Raw genomic sequence first — 25954 nt, forward strand, 5'->3', positions numbered from 1 at the left:
GGACAAGGCTGTGGTTGCTGACATTGGGGTACTTCCTCCCTCTCCCCATATGGGGCCTTCTGCCCACGCGAGTAATGCTCCACCTGTTGACAAGGCTCTGCATTCTAAGCCCCCCAAGACAAAGACGCCGAAGCTGAAGGTTTTGCCACCTGAGGAGACTAGTCAGGGTCGGTCCGATGACGAGGCCATCGTACTGTCTGACATCTCCCGTGGGTCGTCATCGGAGCTGATGGACATTGACGTCGACCGGGGGCGATCTTCTCGCCCCAGGAATAAATCTCCAGCCAGTACGGGCTCTCCTCCAAAGCACAGAGGCAGGGTGAGAGTTCAGCCCCCCTGATCACTGGCTCCCATATTACAGTGGAACCTGAATGGGTGCAGGACGCATGTGGCCGAATTACAACTCCTTGTACGAGAGTGCCCTTTGTGCTTATGTCTCCAAGAGACACATTTTTGGGCCACTGATGCTCCTTCTTTACGGGGCTATACCGTCTATCGGAAAGATGATCTGACGGGGGAAAGGGCAAAGGGTGGTGTTGCGGTTTTTGTCCGTGACATGCACCCCTCATCTGAGCTCCCTCTCGTTACAGACTTGCAAGCAGTTGCAGTTGACCTTCTTGTGGGTCAGAGGCTCACAGTCTGTTCACTTTACTTACCACCTCACAATGCGATAGACTCTGAGGCTCTCGCAGACCTTATCAGCCAACTCCCCCGCCCATTTCTTCTTCTGGGGGACTTCAATTCTCATAATGTCTTATGGGGCTCTTCGACTACTTGCCCCAGGGGTCGCATTCTGGAAAGCCTCATGATGTCTGAAGAACTGTGCATCCTCAACTCTGGTGCTCCCACTCATTTCTGTACTGCTTCTGGGTCGTCATCAGCTATTGACCTTTCCTTTTGCTCTCCAGCACTCGCGGATTCTGCTCTGTGGGAGGTTGCTGCTGACCTCCATTCTAGTGACCACTTCCCCCTTTGGATTCGCCTCCTGGATGAGGCTATGGCGTTACCAGTGCCGCCCCGGTGGCACCTCTGCCGAGCTGACTGGACACTTTTCAGCCAACTTGCTGTTTTGGAACACCGTGCCAGCGTCCACGAATGGGTAGACCATGTTACAGCCGTGATCTCCCATGCTGCTGAATTGTCAATCCCACGGTCATCCGGTCATCCCAAGAGGCGCCCTGTCCCTTGGTGGACCACTGAGTGCCGCTCAGCTATCCGAGCCCGCCGTGCAGCTCTGCGCCGCTTCAAGTGCCGTCCCTCAGCTGACAATCTTGCGGCCTTTCGGGTGGCAAGGGCCAAAGCGCGGCGCGTGATTAAAGAGAGCAAACGACGGTCATGGCAATTGTTCCTGAACTCCATCTCCCGCTCCACTAATTCTACAAAAGTATGGGAAGCCATCAGGAGGATTTCCTGGAAACGCAGCCAACTACCTGTCACGGCATTGCTGCATCAGGGAAGTCTTCTCACGGCGCCGAGAGACATTGCCCAGACACTGGCCATGCATTTTGCGGCATCTGCCGCCACTATTAACTGTGATCCAGATTTCTGCCATCGAAAGGGGTCACTTGGACTTCCGATCTCCAAATTCTGAGCCCTACAACTGCCCCTTCACAATGTGGGAATTGGATTCGGCGCTGTCTGTCGCTCATGATACTGCGCCTGGTCATGATCAAATCCGGTACAGCATGCTGCAGCACTTGTTACTACCTTCCAAGGAAGTTCTCCTGAATTGTTTTAATATGATATGGTTATCCGGCACGTACCCTGACTCGTGGCGGGAGGCGATTTTGATTCCCCTCCTCAAACCGGGGAAGGACTGAACGCATCCCAGTAGTTATCAGAGTATTGCTTTGACGAGCTGTGTCGGGAAGACGTTGGTACGCATGGTCAACCGTCACCTGGTATGGCTGCTCGAGGCCAGGCAGCTCCTTAGCCCCTCTCAGTGTGGCTTTCAGAGACGTCGTTCAACTATAGACAACTTGACCTTGCTTGAGGCGGCCATCCAACAGGCCTTCCTGCGTAACCAGCATTGTCTAGGTGTATTCTTTGACATTCATAAGGCGTATGACACTACTTGGCGCCGCCATATCCTCAATCAACTCCATGAGTGGGGCTTTCGTGGCCGTCTCCCCATCTTCCCCATCTTTCCCACCGCCTCTTTCGCTATAGGGTTGGTAATGTGCTATCTGATTTGTATGTGCAGGAGAATGGTGTTCCTCAGGGAAGCGTTTTAAGTGTCACCCTCTTTGCCGTCGCCATTAACAGTATCACGTCCACTATCCGGAGTCCTGCCCAATGCTCCTTGTTTGTGGACGATTTTGCTGTTTTCTGTTCTTCCTCCAGTCTTGTCACTGCTAGTCAGCAGTTGCAGCTTACGATACAGCGATTAGAGGCATGGACTGCGAAGACGGGTTTTACCTTTTCTGCAGACAAATGTGTGTGTGTTCATTTTAATCGTTCTCAACGTCTTTTTACCTCCCCTGAATTGCGTCTGAGGGACACCATTCTTCCTTTTAGCGACACTGTGTGGTTCCTGGGCCTCACTTTTGATTCCAAACTGTCATGGTTGCCTCACCTTAAAGACCTCAAGGTGCGGGCCCTGAAGGCACTGAATATTTTGAAGTGTCTGAGCCATCGGTCCTGGGGAGCAGATCGGGCGCGTCTGCTGCAGTTTTATAGGGCTTTCGTCCGATCGCGTCTTGACTATGGTTGCACCGTGTATGGGTCAGCAAGACCTTCGTATCTGAAGATTCTTGACGCAGTACACCGTGAGGGTATCAGGCTGGCCACTGGTGCCTTCTGTACCAGTCCCATCCCCAGCCTGTGTGCTGAGGCAGGGGAACCGCCGCTCGCCATCCGGCAGAAACTCCTCATGGTGCGACGGGTGTGTCAATTCCTTGCCTGTCCTACCTCCCCTGCGTACCCTACCGTTGCCCGACCGTCTATGGAACGTCTCTTTTCCAGTCGTCCCAGGGCAACGAGACCATTTGGGATTCGTGCCAAGCATTTGCTTGAATCCCTTGGTGTGGAGCGTGTGGCCCCCCAACGACAAGGTTTTACTCGCCTGCCTCCCTGGTTGCTCCAGAGGCCCAGCGTCCTTTTAGACTTGTCGGAGTACCGGAGGAGCTGCACTCCTGCGTTTGTTTTTACCTCCTTATTTTATGATATTTTAAACCAGCATCCCAACCATGTACCAGTATTTACGGATGGCTCTAAACAGGGGGACTCTGTTGGTTGTGCTGTTGTTTTCCCTGATCGACTCGTCAAGTTATAGCTTCCTGCGGCACTTACCATCTTTGATGCCGAATTGTTTGCGATCTTGCAGGCATTGGAGCAGATGAGATGTGTTCCCAGTCGTAAGTTCCTCATCTGTTCTGACTCCCTGAGTGCCCTTCAGACCATGCAACACTTGTACCCAGCGGATACGGTCGTCCAGAACATCCATGATGCCCTACTGCACCTGCAGCGGCAGGGGAAGGAGGTTTCCTTCTGCTGGGTGCCGGGGCACGTGGGTATTAGGGGAAACGAACTGGCGGATGTGGCTGCCAAAGATGCATGTTCCCTCCCTCACGTTGTTGAATGTGCCGTCCCCCTCCATGCTGTTACCTCCATCCTGCGTTTTCGCGTTATGCATCAGTGGGAAGAGGAGTGGCTGGCAGTCGGTAAAAATAAGCTGCGTCTGGTCAAGGCCACCACGTGGCCATGGCGTACGTCCTACCAGTCATGCAGGCGGGATGAGGTTCTCCTCACTCGCCTCCGCATCGGGCACAGTCCCTTCACACATGGTTTTTTACTCCGGCGGGAGGATCCCCCAATCTGCAGTGCTTGTGGCGTCCAGATTACTGTCCGCCACATTTTACTTGACTGTCTTTTATTCTCTGACCAGAGGGCGGTGGTTTCTTTGCCACCGGATTTGCCCTCTATTTTGAAAGACGACGCAACGTCTGTGGTTAAGGTTTTACGGTTTTGTGTCCTGTCCAATTTGTTGCCTCGGATTTTAGGGAGAGGGTTTTAATGTGCTGCTGGATGACTGGCTCACCCAGATTTTAGGTAAGAGGTCCGCCAGTCACGAATACCTCCTTGTTTCCCTTCGGTTCCTGTCCTCCCTTCCTTGTGTTTCCATTCCTTTTTTAGTGCACTCCTTCTCCTCTTGTTTTGCCTCTGTATGTGAGGATTTGGAACTGCGTCAGGTCTGTGTCTTTTAGCTGTTCCCCTTGTTCGCTGTTCGTCTTAGTCCCTTCACTGCATGTGTTCCTGTTTTTATGCGTTTGGGTGCTGATGACCCCGCTGTTTGGCGCCCGTAAACCTCAAACACACACAACACACGCGACTAATATTGGGACAAGGTACCCTACACTAAGCACCATGCAGTGGCTTGCAGAATATGTTTGAACATGTAGATGTACAGCCAACCAGTCAATACCACAATGATTTTGGATGAAGACATTCGGATGAGTGGCTTAGAAGATAATTGGTGACGTCTACTTTTTCTCTCCAAGCCCCACAGTATTCCCTTACACTTATCTGTTCCCATAGGTGGCAAATACTGTGACATTAATTTTACAGTGCCACAGTAAATGGAAAAATTGTGTGACAAAAAGTTTGCCGTTGTTTGTTTTTCAGGACACAGAGGGTGGTGGAATGTATTCAGAGTGGGCTTCTCTGACATCTCTTGTTCAGCATGGAAATGAAGAAAGCCAAAGTGTTCTGGCCAAGTTTCCCATGTCTGCAGGCAAAGATGTTGCTGTTGCAGTTGTCAAACAGCTTGCATCAAATCTTGGCCTCACTCAAGCTGCAGAGCCAAGCCCACTTACAACTGACAAAGAGGTTATGTGGTGTATGGAGGTAAGTTTTCATGAGATACAAAACTTGTGTTGTAGCTATTGTCTGAAAGTGAGACATTTTAATTTTGAGCTTCAATTGATAATTTACCAGGTCATTTTGAAAGACACATTTCAAAATTCATCCAGCAAAATATATGTCCTACACGTCTTCTCACATGCAAATAGGTGCACATCTGTAGAATGAACTGTATAGGATCTTGTGATCTGACTGGAAAAATGTGCAGTCCTAGTGCCCACTTAATGTTAGAGAGCGAAATATGTAAAATTCTAGGGGCAAAAAGTTGAATGAAGTAGATCTGGTACACAGTTTTGGATCATATGTGAGATTAAACATTGTAACTCTCCTCAGGGAAAAAGAGGCCTCTTATTGAATGATAAGCTAGATTTAAAATCTGTCACTTCTGTGGACAATTTGAGTTTTCTGCGTATGGATAGATACAGCATACAGTAGCGTACAGAGGAGTATTTGTTAGATGTGAACTGCTTCATGCATGTTTTAAAGAAATTGTACATAATGGTTTTGCTCCAAGAAGTTGAAAATTAGCCACAGATATTTTCATTGTAATATCAGTTGAACATAACAGTTTATGCTAACAGGTTGGTCTGGATGCTAACTGCTTTGTCATTAATCCCATTTATTGACCTAACCTTCATTTTGTACCACATGATGTGTCAGTGCTGACATATTTTCAATTCGTTTCTGTTTCGTTGATGTTTTTAACATAAAAGTAATGACTACATAGCTTTGCTTGTGCACTACTTGTTTAAATTATATCACTGAGAGTCGTATATATACCAAAAGTCATAATTTCTAATTCTACTCACTGGTTCAGGTCAATAAAACTTTATTCATTTATACATTCATTGTATTTCAGAAGTCGCATCATGAAGGAGAGCCTTCAGAGATGTGGAAACAATCAATCTTTGTATTAACAGGCAGAAGCAGCCACTGCGAGCTAATTGTGTATAATATGCTAAGAACTAATTATGACTAGCCTGTCTGGCTAGCCGCATGGTCTAATGCGCTGCTTCCCGAGCAGGAAGGTGTGCCAGTCCCTGGCACTATTCTGCCTGGCGGATTAGTGTCAAGGTCCAGTGTGCCGGCCAGCCTGTGGATGGTTTTTAAGGCGGTTTTCCATCTGCCTCGGTGAATGCGGACTGGTTCCCCTTATTCCATCTCACTTACCCTGTGTTGGCAATTGCTGCACAAACACTGTCTCCATGTATGCATAATTACTCCACCATGCAAACATTTGGGGTTACACTTGTCTGGTATGAGACATTCCCGAGGGGATCCACTGGGGGCCGAACTGCACAATAACCCTGGGTTTGGTGTGGGGCGGCAGTGGGGTGGGTTGACCTGCTGTGGCCTGTGTGGACTGCTGTGGCCTGTTGTAGGGTTGTGAACCACTGAGCACTGAGGGCTACGGCAGGACAAAGCCTCACCATCGTTTCTAGGTCCCCAGTTTAATACACAATACACAGTTATGACTAATGCTAAGGTCCTTGGACTGATAATAATGTAAATTACCTTTAAGTTACTTTGCATGAATTTGTATGGTGGTAGGAAAAAAAAAAAAAAACTTTTTGAGGGGGGGGGGGGGGGGGGGGGGGAGGGGAACCCTCTGCTGCTCCTCTTAAACGATCTATCTGATGTTTTTATCTAATATGTTAAACAAAGCATTTATATGACCTTACACAGAATCCTACCAACAGTCTATATACTTCCAAAGTTAAAACCCGTTTTACACAAACACTAGTATGGAGTGCAATTTACATTTCTGAGTGCTGATATTCTGAAAACTTATAGAAGAAATGTGTACTAAGGTACTCTTCTAATATGCCCTTGAGTAACTGGGGATTTTCAATCCTCTGCTTGATGTCGTCTGGCAGCCTGTTGTAGCTTCCTGCACCACCCAAAATATAAAATTCCATTCGGAAGCATCAACAGTCATGTTTTGTTGCCATGGAAATCATTTTTGCTTTTACTATTGTGATTGTGAATTCCACAGTTCACCATTCACTCTTGTTATCAATCACAAATGCAGTTAGGCAGCAGATGTATTGCCACCAAAACACAAGACTCCATAGGTCTACATCCACATCTGCGTACTCCACAAGCCACCATTATGTGCATGGCAGAGGGTATGTTGTACCAATACTAGTTGTTTCCTTTCCTGTTCCATTCGCAAATAGAACAAAGGAAAAGCAGCTGTTTATATACCTCAGTATGAACCCTAATTTCTCTTATCTTATGTTTGTGGCCCTTATTTGAAATGTGCGTTGGCAGCAGTACAATTGTTCTGGAGACAGGTTCAAATGCTGGTTCTCTAAATTATCTCAATAGCATTCCTGAAAAAAAGCGTTACCTCCCACCAGGGATTTGCATTTCAGTTCCTGAAGCATCTTTGGAACACGTATGTATTGACTGAACCTACCACTAGCCAATCTAGCACCCCGCCTCTGAATTCCTTCAATGTATTCCTGTAATCTGGCCTGGTGTGGATCCCAAACACTTGAGTGGTACTCAAGGGTGGGTTACACTAATGTGTTCTATATGCAGTCTCCTTTACAAATGAACCACGCTGTTCTAAAACTCTCTCAATAAACCGAAGTCAACCATTCACCTTTCGCACTGCAATCCGTAAATGATCATGCCATTTCCTATTGCTTTGCAACATTACAATGAGAAATTTAGCTGTCACCTGCATTAACTTACATTTTTCTACATTTAAAGGTAGCTTCCATTCGCAACTAGATATTTTGTCTAAGTCACCTAGTATCCTCCCCCAGTCACTTGATGACGACACCTTCTGCACACCACATCAGCAAACAGCCATAAATTGCTGCTCACCCTGTCAGTCATATCCCTCATGTATATAGAAAGTAATAGCTGGCTTATTGCACTTTCCTGAGGCACACCTGATGAAAGCCCTGTCTCTGATAAACACTTGCCATCAAGGGAAATGTACTGGGCTGTATTATTTAAGAAGTCAATGAGCCACTTACATATCTGGGAACCAGTTCTGTATGCTTGTACCTTCATAAATAATCTGCAGTGGGGTGCCATGTCAAATTATTTTAGAAAATCTAGGAATATGGAATCTGCCTGTTGCCCTTCATCTGTAGTTCCCAGGATATCATTGAGAAAAGGACCAGCTGAATTTTGCCTGAGTGATTCTTTTTAAAACCATGCTGATTTTTGGACATAAGCCTTTCCATCTCAAGAAACTTTATTATATAATGGGCATTCAAATGAAACCCAGTCACTAGTGTAAAGTAACGGGAACGATTTTATTAACTCAAAAGTGTAGTTATACACAGTACACATACTCAGAAATAGTTGCCAAAACTGTTGGCACATTTATCCCATTGCAGCACTAGTCGGTCGATTCCACCCTTGAAGAAGCTACTAGGCTGCTGTTGGATCCATGCCTGGACTCAGTCACACACTTTGTTGTTTGCTGCGAATCGCTGTCCGTGAATAGCTTGTTTTAGAGCACCTAACACATGAAAGTCACACGGCGAAAGGTTGGGACTGTATGGTGGATGTTCCAGCACTTCCCACCGAAACTGCTGCAATGTTGTCTTCACTGCATTGGCTGTGGGCGGGCATTATTATGCAGGAGGATAACACCATTGGACAACATGCTTCAGCATTTTGACTTGATGGCTCATCTAAGGTAAAGTGGCTTGATATGGCTGGGCATTGATGGTGGTTCACCATTCCAGGAACTCGACAAGCAGTGGGCCCTTGTGGTCAGAAAAGGAGGACATCATGACCTTACCAGAACTGGTGTGCATGGCCTTTGATTTCTTGGGAGGTGGTGAAGTTGCATGTTTCCACTTCTTGCTCTGACGCTTGCTTCCCGGTTCAAAATGGTGACAGCATGTTTCATCACGTGTAACAATATGTGACAGAAAGCCATATTCCTCATCACAATATCATTGCAGATGACTCAAAGATAGCACCATTCGAGTATTGCACTGTTTGGCAGTCAGTTGGTGGGGAACCACCCACTGCTCACAGATTTTTCAAAAGTTCAAGTGTTGATGAATTATGGTGTGGGTGGTGCCCACGCTAATACCCAGTAACTGATGAATCTCGTCCACAGTGATTGTGCAGTTGTCCAAGACTAAAGCATTCGCTTCCACAACTATTTCCGGTGTGATGACACAATGAGCCCATCCAGGACGAGCATTGTCTTCCAGTGACACGTGCACCCCTCAGTGAAAGCGTTTGCGCTAGTCCACAACACTTGAACAGCTCAGACTGTACTCACTGTACAAAGCCTTCATCAGCCAACACATTTCACAGCCTTCAACCTCCTGTACCACCAAAAATTGAATCCCTCCTCATTGTTCCTGCTTACTTGCCTGCATGTTCTTTAGTGGACAATAACTTGTGTGACCACCTTCTCTTCAGCGTGAAACCACACTGGCACTATGCAACATCAAACGGTGCGTACGCATCAGTCTCTCTACCAATAGATGGTGCCACCATACCCGCAGTTAGCTATTTACCACCTTACATGTAAGGCAAAGCTGGATGCACTGTCGAGGTTTCATTTGAATGAACCTCACAATTGAACTGAGAATATGTTCAAGAATTCTGCAGCATACGATGTTAAGGATATTGGTTTGTAATTTAGCAGGTCAATTCTTTTATGCTTCCTATGTACGAGAGTCCATGGATAAGCTTCTGCAAGATGTTTTGTTATCAACTTCACACGTTATTTCTACTGTTCACTTCTATAGGATAAATATTTCTGTGACCTTAGCTGTATTTTCCCAGTATATTATGCCACAGGACAAAATTGCGTGAAAGAATGCAAAATATGCTAGCAATCTTGTTTTTAGATCAATACAATGAAACAGATTTCTATCTGCAAAACAGGAGGAACTGAGCTCTTTGGTTAACGTATCCATGCACTGGCATCACCTCAGTTTATTACCCTTCTGGATGCCCAGGAACTTTACAAATAGAATCTCATCCAGTCTGTGTAGTTCTGGTACCTGTTAAGTCATTTTTGTTGGGAATTATATGTATGATTATTTGACTAAACATTGTGGTTTTATAAAGCTCTACAGTGTCTGTGGGTCATCATCCATATGGATCACAAACAGGACCAAGCACCAATCACTCCAAGATACCATGTTTAATGTCTTCCCTCTCCGCCCCCCCGCCCCCCCTCCACCACCACCACCACCCCTCAAATTTTGTCGTATTCTGGTGGTATCATTTGTTAATTTGACACTCTATCTTTTGTTGTTAAGACGTCCATGGAAGGGAAATGCCTTAAATACTGTACCATTTTATTTTGCCTTGTGGAATTTTATGAGCTACACAATATGGCACTTGAAATCTTTTTAGCAGTTTGTAGAGACCCTAAGTAAGGCTCATACATATTTTTCAAATGTATCTGTATCCACTGCCATTCAGTTTCAGTAAGATAAAACAGCTTTGTGTATCATGTGGGAATGATGTGGATAAAGACTTTGGTATGAGTAAATCACATTATATTAGTCTCAGTCATTTCTTCCTACATGTACTGTTGCCTTTGATGCAACACTCCAAGGTACAAGTGCCCCTAGTTTGTCTCATCACTGACTTTTTACTAATCTTAAAATAACAGTATATTTACCTGTATGGAGAATCAATTGCCAGTTATTGTGTTGATTTTCTATAGAGCTTTTCAGTTTACTGTTGGTAGTGCCCCTCTTTGTGTAGATGTAGTACACAGTTATCAAAAAGTTTCCAATCTTTAGTTCACACTCCTGTTTATAAAGAAAAAGGTGATTCTATTTTATCGCCCTCTAGAGTTGATAACAGTCTATCACAATTTCTTTAAACGTATTAATCCTGTTGACGAGAAAAAAAATTATTACTATTACTTTTTTTTTTTAAATAAAAAATTCATATTGATGATCACAGACAGTATCACATTATAAAGATGGTCCCCCAAATAAACCGATTGTCTGTTTGTTGTTGTAGAAGTTTATTTCATTTCTTATGTTATAACTACATTGTTGCGCAGTCTTTTGGAATAAAATTTAACGTACATGTTCTTGTTTTGAAAGTTACTTCCATAAAACTTGCATTATAAAGATTTCGTTATATGAGTCTTGAAATCTGATAGTAAAATGTACACTTAAATGTTTGTATTAAGCTGTCCACCTGGGTTAAACAGCCTGATCTGTGTGTTGTCATAAGTATTTTGCTATACAGGGTGTTACAAAAAGGTACGGCCAAACTTTCAGGAAACATTCCTCACACACAAATAAAGAAAAGATGTTATGTGGACATGTGTCCGGAAACGCTTACTTTCCATGTTAGAGCTCATTTTATTACTTCTCTTCAAATCCGATTAATCATGGAATGGAAACACACAGCAACAGAACGTACCAGCGTGACTTCAAATACTTTGTTACAGGAAATGTTCAAAATGTCCTCTGTTAGCGAGGATACATGCATCCACCCTCTGTTGCATGGAATCCCTGATGCGCAGATGCAGCCCTGGAGAATGTTTCTTGAAAGTTTGGCCATACCTTTTGTAACAACCCGTATAATTTCTTCTGTACAAGAACACAATTCACAATATAAAACAAACTAGTGTGTAGTATATCTTTGGTTCTGGATCATTGTATTTATTGTGCACTACACAGTACAGGGCAGAAAGTTAACTGTACCACAACTGGTGATTCAGTTTTGTGCCATTGGCAAAACGAGCCAGGGAAAAGTTGTTGTGTATATCCATACACCTTCTAACCCTTGCTATCTCATCCATCTGATGTTGGCACAAAATATGCAGTGTATGCAGTAAAATATTCTTACATTTGACATTAAATGTTGATTCTCTATGCTGACTTGGTATTTGCACTTTTAGAATGGTATTGAATTGTTGTTAGAACAAGAGTAAATTATAGTTGGTGTTTACTGAGTCTGCAACATATCTGAACTGACTCTTTCTGTGTTTAACATTAGCACTGCATCTATTTCAGGTCATTTGCTTTGGAATGAGTTTGCCACTTAGTGAACATGACACTATAAGGGATTGTGTAAGTGTGTACTGTGAGTGGCTGTCAGCCTTGCTTCCAGTTCCAAAAGTGTGTGTTCCGAAGCCTGTTTGTGAGGATCCCAATCTGTATGCTCGTAAAATGATAACACACTTTCATAATTTATTCATTCCACGAAAAGGGGAAGGTATGTTCATGAGTTTTTTCTGTGTGTTTTTCAGACCTGTGTAAAAAAAATTGTCTTACTGTTATTGCTGATGTAAGCAACTCTATGATGCAAACTGTGATTTAATGCAGTTTCTTTCAAAACTTTTTTGTAGTACTGATGTTCTATATACTTTGGTAATTTTAAATGTTTCTAAGTAGGTGTTTTTCTGCAATGTGTGATGAATCTACAGGAATAATTAATATTTGTGCTACAGATGAATCATTTCCTTGATTGTGTTAGAGAAAAAAAGATGAACTGAAATTTCATGGGTGGCTTTGAATTCATACATTTCTGGTGATAAGCAAGAAATAAGATAGTAAGTAGGTATTAAAGCTCATTCTTAGGATACTCAATGAGAAATCTTCACATTTTTCACAGATGCGCCCCCCCCCCCCCCAAGCTCTCTCTCTCTCTCTCTCTCTCTCTCTCTCTCTCTCTCTCTCTGTGTGTGTGTGTGTGTGTGTGTGTGTGTGTGTGTGTGTGTGTGTGTTTGCGCGTCAGTCACTATCAGAAATTATTTTTTATTTATCTACACAGAACTATAATAATGACATATTATATGCAATAAGTTGGGATATGCAAAAAAAAAAAATTATACGCTCCTATTCTAATAGACATTGGTATGTACTTCTACAAGTGCTAATTTTTTAATTTGTTTATTTTTCAAGTCTGGCCATTTCCATATTTGGATATAAGTAAGTATAAGGATAGAATTGTTGCATATGTTCTGTCATAATTTTTTTCTGTAGTTAATATTTGTTGATATGAAATTAATCTTTGAGTCTTTTATATCTCTTACCTGCCTGAGGATATATCCACATAAAATTATTTTTACATGCTGACTAGAATAAACCAGAACCCCTAGTGGTGACATCAGATATAACATCAATCCATATATGACGATTTGTTTTCTCTAGGTTCCCCCCTCCTTTCCTTAAAGTCGTGAGTTATTTATTTCGATAAACTAAATGCCATCCTCCATCTGATTGTACCTTTTGCTAATATTTTCCTTTCTATGTAATTGCTGTGCTAAACGTCCTGTAAAATATGTTTTGCGTATTCTACTTGCACTGTGATCTATGATATTTGAATTCTCCCCCTCCCCCCTAATCCTAATGCTCCTCCCAGTGTCAAGTGAAGTATCCCGGAATGCAGTAGCAGATTGAGAGAGTTCATTCAATATGGATGTTACTAATAAATTATACATCTGTTCTATAGTAGTCATCGAACTTCCAACTAGATGAAATCATAAATCTTGTTTTTATATCGTCTACTAAGTCAGTATTCTGATAACTTTAGGTTATAATAGCACTTTATTATACAGTGACTATACATCAGAGAAGAGATTAGTCATTAGCATGTGGCTTTATGTTAAACTGACATCCAGTTCAGACCCTAACGTTCAACCAACTAAATAAAATGTTATCACCAAAAGATTCAACACATGTTGACATTTTTGCGATATATCATGTTCAGGTTGTTAATATTCCTTGGATCTGTGTATGGTGCAGCAGTCTTTGCTGCACTTGTGATGACCTCAGTTGTAGTGCTACAGTTGTTGTTACATGAATCCCATAAGGAGTACCTCACTCAAATAAATGGAACAATCAAGACAGAATTCGAAACACTTGAGCATGATGTTCATTAGATTGAAAGGAGATGGTGAAGCAAAGGCAAAAAAGAAAATATTTACTGACTTAATAGACCTCAAGAAAGATAGATTGAAAACAAAAAGAGTATCATGACCACAAACAAATCCTTGGTTGCAGAGACTGAGACAGACACCCAAGGCTGCCAAAATCATATCAAACATAAAATTAGTGTAGGTCCTTAATTGCATGGCTTCACAAAGGAGATGTCCAAGTATCATAATGTACAATGTGCTGCCCTTTCTTTCCAAGACTGAGTGAATGGCTGCATTATTCAAGCAGAATTTCATGAACAAGATGAACAAAGAAGACATGACCGAAGAAGTCAGATATTGCTTCAGGACAGGACGGTGCAATAACGAAGCTCTCCATCGTGTGAATATCATCACTCCTCAGTTAAGAAACAATCTGCTCAACATAAAAAGATCATACAATGGTTTTTGAGCTATTCCATTCAAAGACACACTGGTACTTTCCATGTTTCAGTTGACAGATTTTTGGAACACTTTGCAGCACCTTGCAAAGAAAGAGTGATAGGATGTGCAGACTGTGGTGAGTGCAGTTACCAGAAGAAAAACTGTCCAAATTTAAATCAGCCACCAAAATGTATTCCATATGCAGCCAGAGAGGAAACGTGTTCAAATCTGGGAAAAGAATGCCTGACTTACAAAACGCCTTTGTATAGATAAATGAGTGAACCGGTTATGTCCAGTGAGGAATGTACAGAAACTGTAGAGCAGAAAGTAAACACAGCTGACCAACAAAGATAGACTGAAAAGCTGGGTAACGTTTGAAGGAAAAAGAAATCACTCTACACATGGCTGTGATACTGGAGGAAGACCTTTGCATGGATAAAAATGTTAAGACAGCATCTAACTCCTACTGCAATACAAATGCAGTAGAAAGTCATGAATTTGACTCCAGCATGTACTCTGCAAAATAGCTTCATCAAATTGAGTGTGATTGAGCAAAACACAGGATTCAAGTTTTGAAGACAGCAACAAGAAAAGTGTATGATCGAGACCCGCCACAAGATGCTGTAATCGTTAATAGAAAGAGCATAACACATGAAAGAGCATGTGTTCACAGGTTATTACATAATACAGAAGACAGCCTAAGTTCTCCCTTGAACATGGACACAAAGAAAACGGTGAATCAGAACAAAGCCTTGACATAAATAATATTGGATAAAATGAATTTTATATGATGGCTTGAGGGTATGTTTTATAAGGTGTGGAGTGTGGTAATTGTGAGATAGATCCTGCTGAATTGTACAGATAATTTGAGGACTACATGATGTTAACCAAACTTGAATAAATGAAACACTTGCTTGTTGCCTTCAAGTATTGTCAGATTGGTGCATCTCAAAAGGAGGACAATTGTATTCTCAGTACCAGTGACATTTGACATTTATTTATAAGGGGCGTTCAAAAAGAAACAAGCTGGAGGCATAATTACAGAAACCAGTACCTGTATGTTAGATGTATTGATGCTGGCTGTTGTGACACTTGTTTCACTGTGACACAAGGCGGTGAATGGCTGTCTCATAAAATTCCCGAGGCTGTAATGTTAACCATTTCCATATGTAGAACTGGGCATCATCGTACAAGGTGAAGGTTATGCTGATGTTCTTCTTTGACCAAGATGATCCCCTTCTGATTCACTTCCTGCAGCATGTGACAACAGTAAATGCCCAGTGTTACTCACCAACCTTGACCACCCTTCGCCAAGCAATCAAATCAAAACGAATAGATAATTTCACCAGTGGGGTCATTCTGCTCCACGACAATGCAAAGCGTCATATGGCCAACACAGTCATGGAACTACTGCAGATATTCAAATGGTAGCTTCTCGGCCATCCTCCATATAGCCCGGGCCTCTCTCCCTGTGATAACGCCATGTTTGGTCCCCATAAAAATGCTCCGACGATGAAACGATTCACCTCAGATGATGACATCCAGCTGTATGTGCAGAACTGGTTAACATCGCAGCCCTGTAAATTTTATGAGACAGCCATTCACCGACTTGTGTAACAGTGGGACAAGTGTCTCAATAGCCCGGGTCAATAATTCTAACATACAGGTACTGGGTTTTGTAATTATACCTCCGGCTCATTTCTTTTTGAATGCCCCTTATATTAGGCAACCATGATGGAGAGGAAGTTGGTGAAGGTGGCACAAATAAATTCTGTATGAAGCAGAGTTGCCGAATGATACAGTGCAAACTACTATTATCTTCTTTGATTCCTTTTTGTTATAACTATTGTAAATATGTATCAGCAAGATCCAATTTTGAAATGTATTTTCCACCTGAAAATATTGACAGTAATTCTTCAGCTATTGGTACCGGTCGTGTTTCTATTGTTGACTGAGAATTTATGGCTACCTTAAAGTGTCCACAGAGCCTTAAAGTTCCATTGAGTTATTTAATGAGCCGAAAACCTGGCAGTGCCTGTGTATTCAGTTTGCCAATTTTGTGTAACAAACAAAATGCTCTATATACTCCTGCAGTAAAATCAATATGAGATTATCTTGGACAGTTTCTGTATACCCGATACAACTGCTTTGCATGTCTACCACACAATTTTGTGCATGTCTCTGTGGCAACACCTCATCATAGCTCTGTAGATGGCTTTTGATTACCCCTTACAGGCATTTACATTTCACAGCTGTCAAAAGCACTGCAGGTGTCAAGGATTTCCTGAAGTTAACTCAATTGTAGGAATGTCTTAGTAGTAAAGGGTAAATGATGCAGCACTTTTCATGCATCTCAGTGTTTATGACATCATATCTCATGAACAGTGTGTTGTACAATGATATATTTCTGTAGGTACATTGAGCTAAATGTGGATGCTGTTTGATAAATATGTTGCGAATAGAGGTAGTAGCAAAGAAGCAATAAATTCAAACATCATTCACAATGTGGCAGTTTTTCACTCATCTCGGTGTTTATGATGGCATATCTACTGAACTATTATAGTTACATGGTTTTTTACCCTCACAGTAATTATTGCCTGACTGCAAGGGATTTGTGTAACAAGTTTGGTTGAAATCAGTACAGTGGTTTAGGAGGAGATGTAGAACATACGTACATGCACAGATACACACATAGATTTTTATAATACAATTGGATTACGAATGAAGGAACATGTTGTTGTTGTTGTTGTTGTTGTGGTCTTCAGTCCAGAGACTGGTTTGCTGCAGCTCTCCATCCTACTCTATCCTGTGCAAGCTTCTTCATCTCCCAGTACCTACTACAACATACATCCTTCTGAATCTGTTTAGTGTATTCATCTCCTGGTCTCCCTCTGCGATTTTTACCCTCCACGCTGCCCTCCAATACTAAATTGGTGATCCCTTGATGCCTCAGAATACCGGTATTCCCTACCAACCAATCCGTTCTTCCAGTCAAGTTGTGCCACAAATTTCCCTTCTCTCCAATTCTATTCAATACCTCCTCATTAGTTATTTGATCTACCCATGTAATCTTCAGCATTCTTCAGTAGCACCACATTTCGAAAGCTTCTATTCTCTTGTCTATACTATTTATCGTCCATGTTTCACTTCCATGCATGGCTACACTCCATGCAAATACTTGGGAAACGACTTCCTGACACTTAAATCAATACTCGATGTTAACAAATTTCTCCTCTTCACAAATGCTTTCCTTGCCATTGCCAGTCTCCATTTTATATCCTCTCTGTTTCAACCGTCATTAGTTATTTTGCTCCCCAAATAGCAATACTGATTTACTTCTTTAAGCGTCTCATTTCCTAATCTAATTCCCTCAGCATCACCCGATTTAATTTGACTATATTCCATTATTCTCGTTTTGCCGTGGTTGATGTTCATCTTATATCCTCTTTTCCAGACCATGACCATTCTGTTCAGCTGCTCTTCCAAGTCCTTTGCTGTCTCTGACAGAATTACAATGTCATTGGCGAACCTCAAAATTTTTATTTCTTTTCCATGGATTTTAATTCCTACTCCAAAATTTTCTTTGGTTTCCTTTACTGCTTGCTCAATATACAGATTGAATTACATTGGGAGAGGCTACAACCCTCTCTCACTCCTTACCCAACCACTGCTTCCCTTTCATGTTGCTCGACTCTTATAACTGCCATCTGGTTTTTGTACAAATTGTAAATAGCCCGCTACGGTCGCAGGTTCGAATCCTGCCTCGGGCATGGATGTTTGTGATGTCCTTAGGTTTAACTAGTTCTAAGTTCTAGGGGACTAATGACCTCAGCAGTTGAGTCCCATAGTGCTCAGAGCCATTTGAACCATTTTTTGTAAATAGCCTTTCGCTCCCTGTATTTTACCCCTGCCACCTTCAGAATTTGAAAGAGAATATTCCAGTCAACATTGTCAAAAGCTTTCTCTGAGTCTACAAATGCTAGAAATGTAGGTTTGCCTTTCCTTAATCTATTTTCTAAGATAAGTCGTAGGGTCAGTATTTCCTCACGTGTTCCAACATTTCTAAGGAATCCAAACTGATCTTCCCCGAGGTCGGCTTCTACCAGTTTTTCTATTCGTCTGTAAAGAATTCGTGTTAGTATTTTGCAGCAGTGGCTTATTAAACTGGTAGTTCTGTAATTTTCACATCTGTCAACACCTGCTTTCTTTGGGATTGGAATTATTATATTCTTCTTGAAGTCTGAGGGTATTTCGCCTGTGTCATACATCTTGCTCACCAGATGGTAGAGTTTTCTCAGGATTGGCTCTCCCAAGGCTGTCAGTAGTTCTAATGGAATGTTGTCTACTCCCGGGGCCTTGTTTTGACTTAGGTCTTTCAGTGCTCTGTCAAACTCTTCATACAGTATCATATCTCCCATTTCATCTTCATCTACATTATCTTCCATTTCTATAATATTGTCCTTAAGAACATCGCCCTTGTGTAGACCCTCTATATACTCCTTCCACCTTTCTGCTTTCCCTTCTTTGCTTAGAACTGTGTTTCCATCTGAGCTCTTGATATTCATGCAAGTGGTTCTCTTTTCTCCAAAGGTCTCTTTAAATTTCCTGTAGGCAGTATCTATCTTACCCCTAGTGAGATAAGCCTCTACATCCTTACATTTGTCCTCTAGCCGTGCCTGCTTAGCCATTTTGCACTTCCCCGTCAATCTCATTTTTGAGATGTTTGTATTCCTTTCGGCCTGCTTTATTTACTGCATTTTTATATTTTCTCCTTTCATCAATTAAATTCAATATCTCTTCTGTTACCCAGGGATTTCTATTAGCCCTCATCTTTTTACCTACTTGATCCTCTGCTACCTTCACTATTTCGTCTCTCAAAGCTACCCATTCGTCTTCTACTGTATTGCTTTCCCCCATTCTTGTCAATCGTTCCCTAATGCTCTCCCTGAAGCTCTCTACAACCTCTGGTTTTTTCAGTTTATCCAGGTCCCATCTCCTCAAATTCCCACCTTTTTGCAGTTTCTTCAGTTTTAATCTACAGTTCATAACCAATAGATTGTGGTCAGTCCCCATCTGCCCCTGGAAAAGTCTTACAATTTAAAACCTGGATCCTGAATCTCTTTCTTACCATCTATCTGAAACCTTCTAGTCTCTCCAGGCTTCTTCCATGTATACAACCTTCTTTTATGATTCTTGAACCAATTGTTAGCTATGATTAAGTTATGCTCTGTGCAAAATTCTACCAGACGGCTTCCTCTTTCATTTCTTAGCCCCAATCCATATTCACCTACTACGTTTCCTTCTCTTCCTTTTCCTACTATTGAATTCCAGTCACCATGACTATTAAATTTGCATCTCCCTTCACTATCTGAATAATTTCTTTTATCTTATCATACATTTCATCAATCTCTTCGTCATCTGCGGAGCTAATTGGCATATAAACTTGCACTACTGTGGTAGGCGTGGGCTTCATACCTATCGTGGCCACAATAATGCGTTCACTATGCTGTTCGTAGTAGCTTACGGCATTCCTATTTTTTTTTATTCATTATTAAACCTACTCCTGCATTACCCCTATTTGATTTTGTATTTATAACCCTGTATTCACCTGACCAAAAGTCTTGTTCCTCCTGCCACCAAACTTCACTAATTCCCACTATATCCAACTTTAACCTATCCATTTCCCTTTTTAAATTTTCTAACCTACCTGCCCAATTTAGGGATCTGACATTCCACGCTCCGATGCGTAGAACGCCAGTTTTCTTTCTCTTGATAACAACGTCCTCCTGAGTAGTCCCAGCGCAGAGATCCGAATGGGGGACTATTTTACCTCCGGAATATTTTACCCAAGAGGACGCCATTATTATTTAACCATACACTAAAGCTGCATGCCCTCGGGAAAAATTATGGCTGTAGTTTCCCCTTGCTTTCAGCTGTTCGCAGGCACATAACACTACTGAAAGTGATAGGTAACATAACTTGCCACTGAATACAATTGTGTTATTGTTGCTTAATTTCATACCTGAATCTGAACAGAATCTTGAGGAGTATATGAAACTTAGGGACTGTTGTTGGTTTTAACATGGGCCTCAACCATCTCTCTGACTTCCCATCTCTTAGGCAGCAGGGGGCTACTGCTTGGATGCATATGTATGTATGATGCCAAGGGAATTACAATAGAAAATAAGACACTAAAGGTAGTAGGTGAGCTTTGGTATTTGGGCAGCAAAATAGCTGGTAATGGATAAAGTAGAGAAGGTATAAAATGTAGACTGGCAATGGCAAGAAAAGCATTTCTGAAGAAGCTATGTATGGACGTGAAATGTGTGATAAACAGTTAAGACAAAAATAGAATAGAAACTTTTGAAATGTGATTCTACATGAGAATACTGAAGATCACATAACTAATGAAGAGACAAGAGATTTTTGACATGGCTAGACCAACAGCAGAGTTTGGTCTATAGGACACAGTCTGAGACACTGAAAGCTCACCAGTTTAGTACTGGAAGGAGGGGGAAGGGGAATTGTAGAGGGAGGCCAGTAGGTGAATACAGTAAGCAGATTCAGAAGGATGTTGGCTGCAGTAGTTATTTGGAGATGAAGAGGCTTGCACAAGACACAGTAGCGTAATGAAGGCCTACATTGAACCAGTCTTTGGTCTGAAGGCCACAACATCACATGTATGTGTATGACGTGTATGTAACCACAGCAATACATATATGTGTGTGATGTGTGTATATGTATGTGTACACTAGCTTGAAAAAGGGTTCATCCAAGAGCTAGCAAAGTTCTCAGTTTTGTTTGTGTGTCTTTCAACTCAATGTCTCAGCTATTTAGTGATGTGACTTGAACTTCTAAATTATTTGCATTCCACCAAGACTTTCTATCCTATTTATATTACACATATTCTCTGATTTTCTTAGCCATTCAGTATGTTTTCCTGTGCTTCAGATGATTTCCTGGATGTTTGATTTATATACTGATGTTGTTGAAACAATGTTACTGTTCCTTTTATTTGAACAAGAAATCTGGGTACAAGTTTTGTGTAAATAGAGTTCAGATCAGAACACACCGTCTGGCTGGTGGTGGTTATGCAAAGAATCATCACTGTGAAATACTGCTAATCTGTTAAATAAGTCAGAGTCTTTGATGAGCCTGCAAAGCAATCTTAGCAGACAATGAGAATGGCAGTGTCAGAAGGTGCAAGAGACCACTTCATGGTACCTGTGGAGTTGCAGTGGAGCCAAGGCAGCTGCTGCTGGTGCAGCTGCTGCTGGTGCAGCTGCTGCTGGTGCAACTGCTGCTGGTGCAGCTGCTGCTGGTGCAGCTGCTGTGGTGGCAATGGAGGAGTAGTGGAGGATCACCCCATGGTCTCTTTGGGGTGATGGTAACAAATATGTAATCCTGCAGTGGCTACTGCTGCTGAGATGGTGGTGGTGGTGGTGGTGATTGAAGGGTGAAGAGGAGGTTGCGGATGATGCCTCTGGAGCTCTCACTGTAGGTTGTAGGGGGGTGGTTGGCCTGGTTGAAGGCCAGTGCCACAATTGTTTTGATGGTGATCATTCTGCCAGTGGAATCTGTCAGCATCCACATTGTAAGGATGCCTGCCCTGGGCACCTGTGATTGTTATGGTGGGGGAGGGGCCGGGGGGGCCTCCATGTGCTATCCAGATGTCCGCTCCTGTATTTGGACTTCTCTATGGGCGCTTTTTTGATACAATGGATGCTGCTGGTGTTGTGCAAGGGGCAAATGGAGGACATTTCCACTGGATTGTATTTCCTCAAAACATGGTTAGTGCTTCTTTCCTAGAAGAAGACTGAATCACCACCTTTATCTTTTCTTTGAAGGTGCAGTCCATCTGCTGTGCCTCTTTCTCTGATTGAGGACGTGAAGGAGCAGTGAAGAGATGCTGAACTGCCACGTTGAGTGTAATACTCTACAAAGGGGACAGATTCAAACTGGGGGTCATTATCTATCACCATGGCCCATTGGAGGCCGTCAGACATGAAAACCTGTATGAGTGCCTTAATTGTCTCTTTGTGTTGGTATTGGAGTATGTACTGAAAGTGTAGGAAACTTTGTAAAAGTGTCTACGATGGTTGTCACATTGAGTTGAGAAAAGGACCTGTGAAGTCTATATGAACTCGGTCTCAAGGAACAGCAGGCTGAAGCTAGGATGAAAAAACTTCTGGAAGAGATACCTGCTGGGGCCACGGTCAGGACATGAGTGAGTGAATACCTCAATGTTTTTGTTTATTACTGGCCCATAACCATAATGGTGGGCTAAGATCTTCATTTGTGTGATGCCCCAGTGGCTGTTGTCAAGCAGGACGAGAACCAGAGCGTATACTGAGGGTGGTATCAGCACCCAGAGGCATTCTTTCTCCTTAGTGAGTCAGAGGATCCTGTCCTTTGCTGACAGCCGATGTTACAAAGAAAAGTAGCATTGTAATGTTGGGTCCTATCTCAGAGGGAGGTGCTCCATCCAGCCTGACTTCACACACTTAGAAAAGTGATGGATAATGCTGTCTTAACATAGTTATGTTGCAATTGCGAGTATTGTGACTAGAAAATTGTTTAAAGTGAAAAGGGCCTCTGAGTGAATGTGGAAGCACATGACCTCTTGTTGGTAAAATTCTGCGTCAATACTAACTGGTAGCGGGGAAAATGCATCTGCATTTGTGTGCTGCCATATTGGTTAGTATGCAATGTAGGACTAATGTGAAGGAAAACAAAGTAGCCAGGAGCCCACCCCTGTCAGCATTGTGCCCTGTTGTCAGGCAATGATGATAGAGAGCCAGATAAAGCAAGCAAAGCCTTGTGACTGCTCACTAGCTAAAATTTCAGATAATAGAGGTATGTGTGAAATTTGCACATTGCGTAAATGATGGCATGGTTCTCTTTCTCGATCTGGACATAGTTGTGTTAGGCCTTATTCAATGTTTTGAAGGTGAAAGGTATTGGATGTTTTAATACAGTGGCTTCCTGATGTGAAAAGACAGTGTCGATACTGCGCTGTGAAGCATTTGTGGCAAGGATCAAAAGTTTTCAAGGGAGTAGAGAACTAAACAAGGTGTCTTTTGTAGGGCACACTCAAGAGCGGAACACGTTGTCTTATTTGGGCAACCATACAAACTCAGTCCAATGCTTGCGGAGAGCATTAATGGGTTGTGCAATCTGCAACATGTTCACTTATAAATTTCCTTTGCTCACGAAAGTTTGTAGTTGTTTTGAGTTCCAGTGTGGTCGCTGTAGTGTCCTTTGTGCAATTTTTATGGACAGTGCATGTGCAATGAATATAAAAATAGTGTATGACATAAAATATACAAGACTTAAAAGGCATTTGTAAAGAACTGTAATAGTAATATTTATGAAGACCTGTAATGTAAATACTCTGGTGCGAAAAGGACTTTATCACTGATGATTAATATCGTAGTGAAAAATATATTGAAATCAAATATTTGTATCTTTGTGTAATTATATATATGATGGAGAGAACAAATCCTTTTATTCTGCTTCTTTTGTCCGTTAGAGATTGTGGGTAGTGCTTATTGCTTTCAGATGTTCGTGTTGTTTTCTCTCCTAGACGATGTTAAGGTGTATATGTAAAGTATTACTTAAATTATATGTATAAAAACTAGCTCGTGTTACTATTTCAAGGTAATATAAGCACCTCATCTCAATGTTTCATTTGCAGAGAAAGATTAATTAGTATTTTTTAGCTGCTATGACGCCCAAAAGCCTTTATTGCTGATGGGCAACAATTGGACGCCATTATGCGGTAGATTCAAATATTGAGTTATTTTGCAGGTGTCATTCATAGCAGTGGCTACTAAATCATTTTTAATCATTATTTACTTTGAGTTTGAGGATTTCAGTAATTTGCATTTACAAGGGTTCAGATATTTTCAACGATATCAGTTAAGGAAGATCAGTGAACTCTAGCCTGGACTTCATTTCGTGAAATTATTAACTTGTTGGAAGCCTGGCACTCATCGAAAATAAAATCAAGCCTTTATTTGGCCTCCTACAAAGTATTCAGCTTATATTGGCCCCGACTACGTAATGAAAATAATTAATGTTAAAGTCTAATCTTATGTAGTTTAAAGTAAGGGACCAAAATAAATGGCACCCAGCCCAATGCTTACGGAGAGCATTAATGGGTTGTGCAATCTGCACCATGTTCACTATAAATTTCCTTTGCTCATGAAAGTTTGTAGTTGTTTTAAGTTCCATTGTGGGCGCACATCTTCAGTGGCCTTTATATGGTGCTTGGTCAGTAGCATCCCATTTCTGTGCATAATGAAACCCAAGAACTTGATTTGCTGTTGGAAAAAAAAAAAAAAAAACTTTTTTGAGATTACACTTTAGGCTGGTGTTCTGTAAGGCAAAAAAAGCGAATGTAAGTTTTCAAGCTACTCACAGTAGTTAGGTTACATGATGATTATATTCCTGAGATATTACAACACGATGAAGTCTCATGAATCAGGTGTTCTAAGTTCTTTGGAAAATGACAGGCACAAGAGAAATGTCATAAAGAAGCCATTGATATTGGTCAAGTTTTAATGGTATGCTCAAAACAAGACTGGAGTGTGGGTGCAAAGGTAGTTGCAAGTAAGTCTCTGAGAGATCTCTCTCTTAATCCCAACTGGCAGGGTCTGCTGTTATGGTTAACCAGATTTGTCGTGTTAATTTGAAGGGGTGACCGGATGCCCTTCCTGTCACCACTCCATACCCCCCGCCACCCCGTACCCCCCGGGACGGAATAAATGTACCCCAACTCTGTGCATCTAGTGTAATCCATGGAATAGTGTGAACGTGTTTCAGATGCCTGCGAGTCGTGTAACTGAGGTGGAACATGGGGACCAGCCCGGTATTCACCAAGCGGGATATGGAAAACTGCCTAAAAACCACATCCAGGCTGGCTGACACACCGGCCCTCGTTGTTAGTCTGCTGGGTGGATTCGATCCGGGGCCAGCGTGCCTACTCGAGTCCAGGAACCAGCGCGTTAGCGCTCGCAGCTACCCTGACGGGTCTAAGTCTCTGACAGATCGAATTTAGAAAAATATTCTCCATATTTCAGTTTTGAAAAAAAAAAAAGTCTTGGAAATGTAGAATTGAATAGATATCAACCCCCACTTTGGAATTAACAGCTTTACAGTCCCCACGCAGTATGAGGGAGCTATTCAGTTTGCGAACGACAACTAAAGTGGATGCCTGTGTACCAGACCTGGTAGGCGTGATCACTTCATGGTACTGGGGATGATCTAGCTCTTTTTCTAACAGCCTTCACAGAATGTGGGGTAAAGGACATACCATTGCTAAAAGGGGAAACACATCAGGTTGGAAGTGTATTGCGGTCTATGTATCGGTGGCACAATCTAGCCCTGGAGAGAGTAACTCTGAAAACTGCACGACAGCAGTTTGTTTTATTTATTGAGTCATGGTGGTCTCTTGCAATCATTCTGTGGAGGAAGAATTTGCAGACACTGCTGTATTTATGACAGAAAAAATGCTGTTTGTCACACCTGGGGCATTGTTGACGAGGGTGACATCTCAGACAATCTGGACAAGATGACTGCTGCCATTATTGGTAAACAGCTGTGGAAAGAGAGCTAGCATTAGATGAGAATGACCTAGATTTAGAATTGCCGGGGGGGGGGGGGGGCTTTGTTTATGCCGCTGTGAATATTGCTGGTGGCAGGATTGTTTACAAGTGCATTATTACTAAGCAAGCTGGTTGTTCATCTATCACAGCTGAGTCAAATTTGGAAACTGCAGGCTGTGTGTGCCAGTATTGTTGAATTTCATATGGAAAT

The 25954-nt window shown here is 42.2% G+C and overlaps 1 protein-coding gene across 6 annotated transcripts in view; it reads left to right on the plus strand.

Moving 5' to 3' along the window:
- Positions 1-25954, plus strand: part of LOC126417188 (ral GTPase-activating protein subunit beta) — a 395509-nt gene that overhangs the window by 20906 nt on the left and 348649 nt on the right. For 4 of the 6 annotated variants that reach the window (XM_050085090.1, XM_050085092.1, XM_050085093.1 and 1 more), the window contains exons 2-4: positions 4624-4845; positions 11847-12048; positions 12738-12764. In XM_050085090.1, coding sequence (XP_049941047.1) covers positions 4624-4845; positions 11847-12048; positions 12738-12764 — 451 coding nt within the window. The remainder of the gene's footprint in view (positions 1-4623; positions 4846-11846; positions 12049-12737; positions 12765-25954) is intronic. The other 2 variants (XM_050085091.1, XM_050085096.1) reach the window with 1 other exon arrangement.

The sequence above is a fragment of the Schistocerca serialis genome, chromosome 8 (assembly GCF_023864345.2).
Source record: "Schistocerca serialis cubense isolate TAMUIC-IGC-003099 chromosome 8, iqSchSeri2.2, whole genome shotgun sequence".
Classification (NCBI taxonomy): domain Eukaryota; kingdom Metazoa; phylum Arthropoda; class Insecta; order Orthoptera; family Acrididae; genus Schistocerca; species Schistocerca serialis.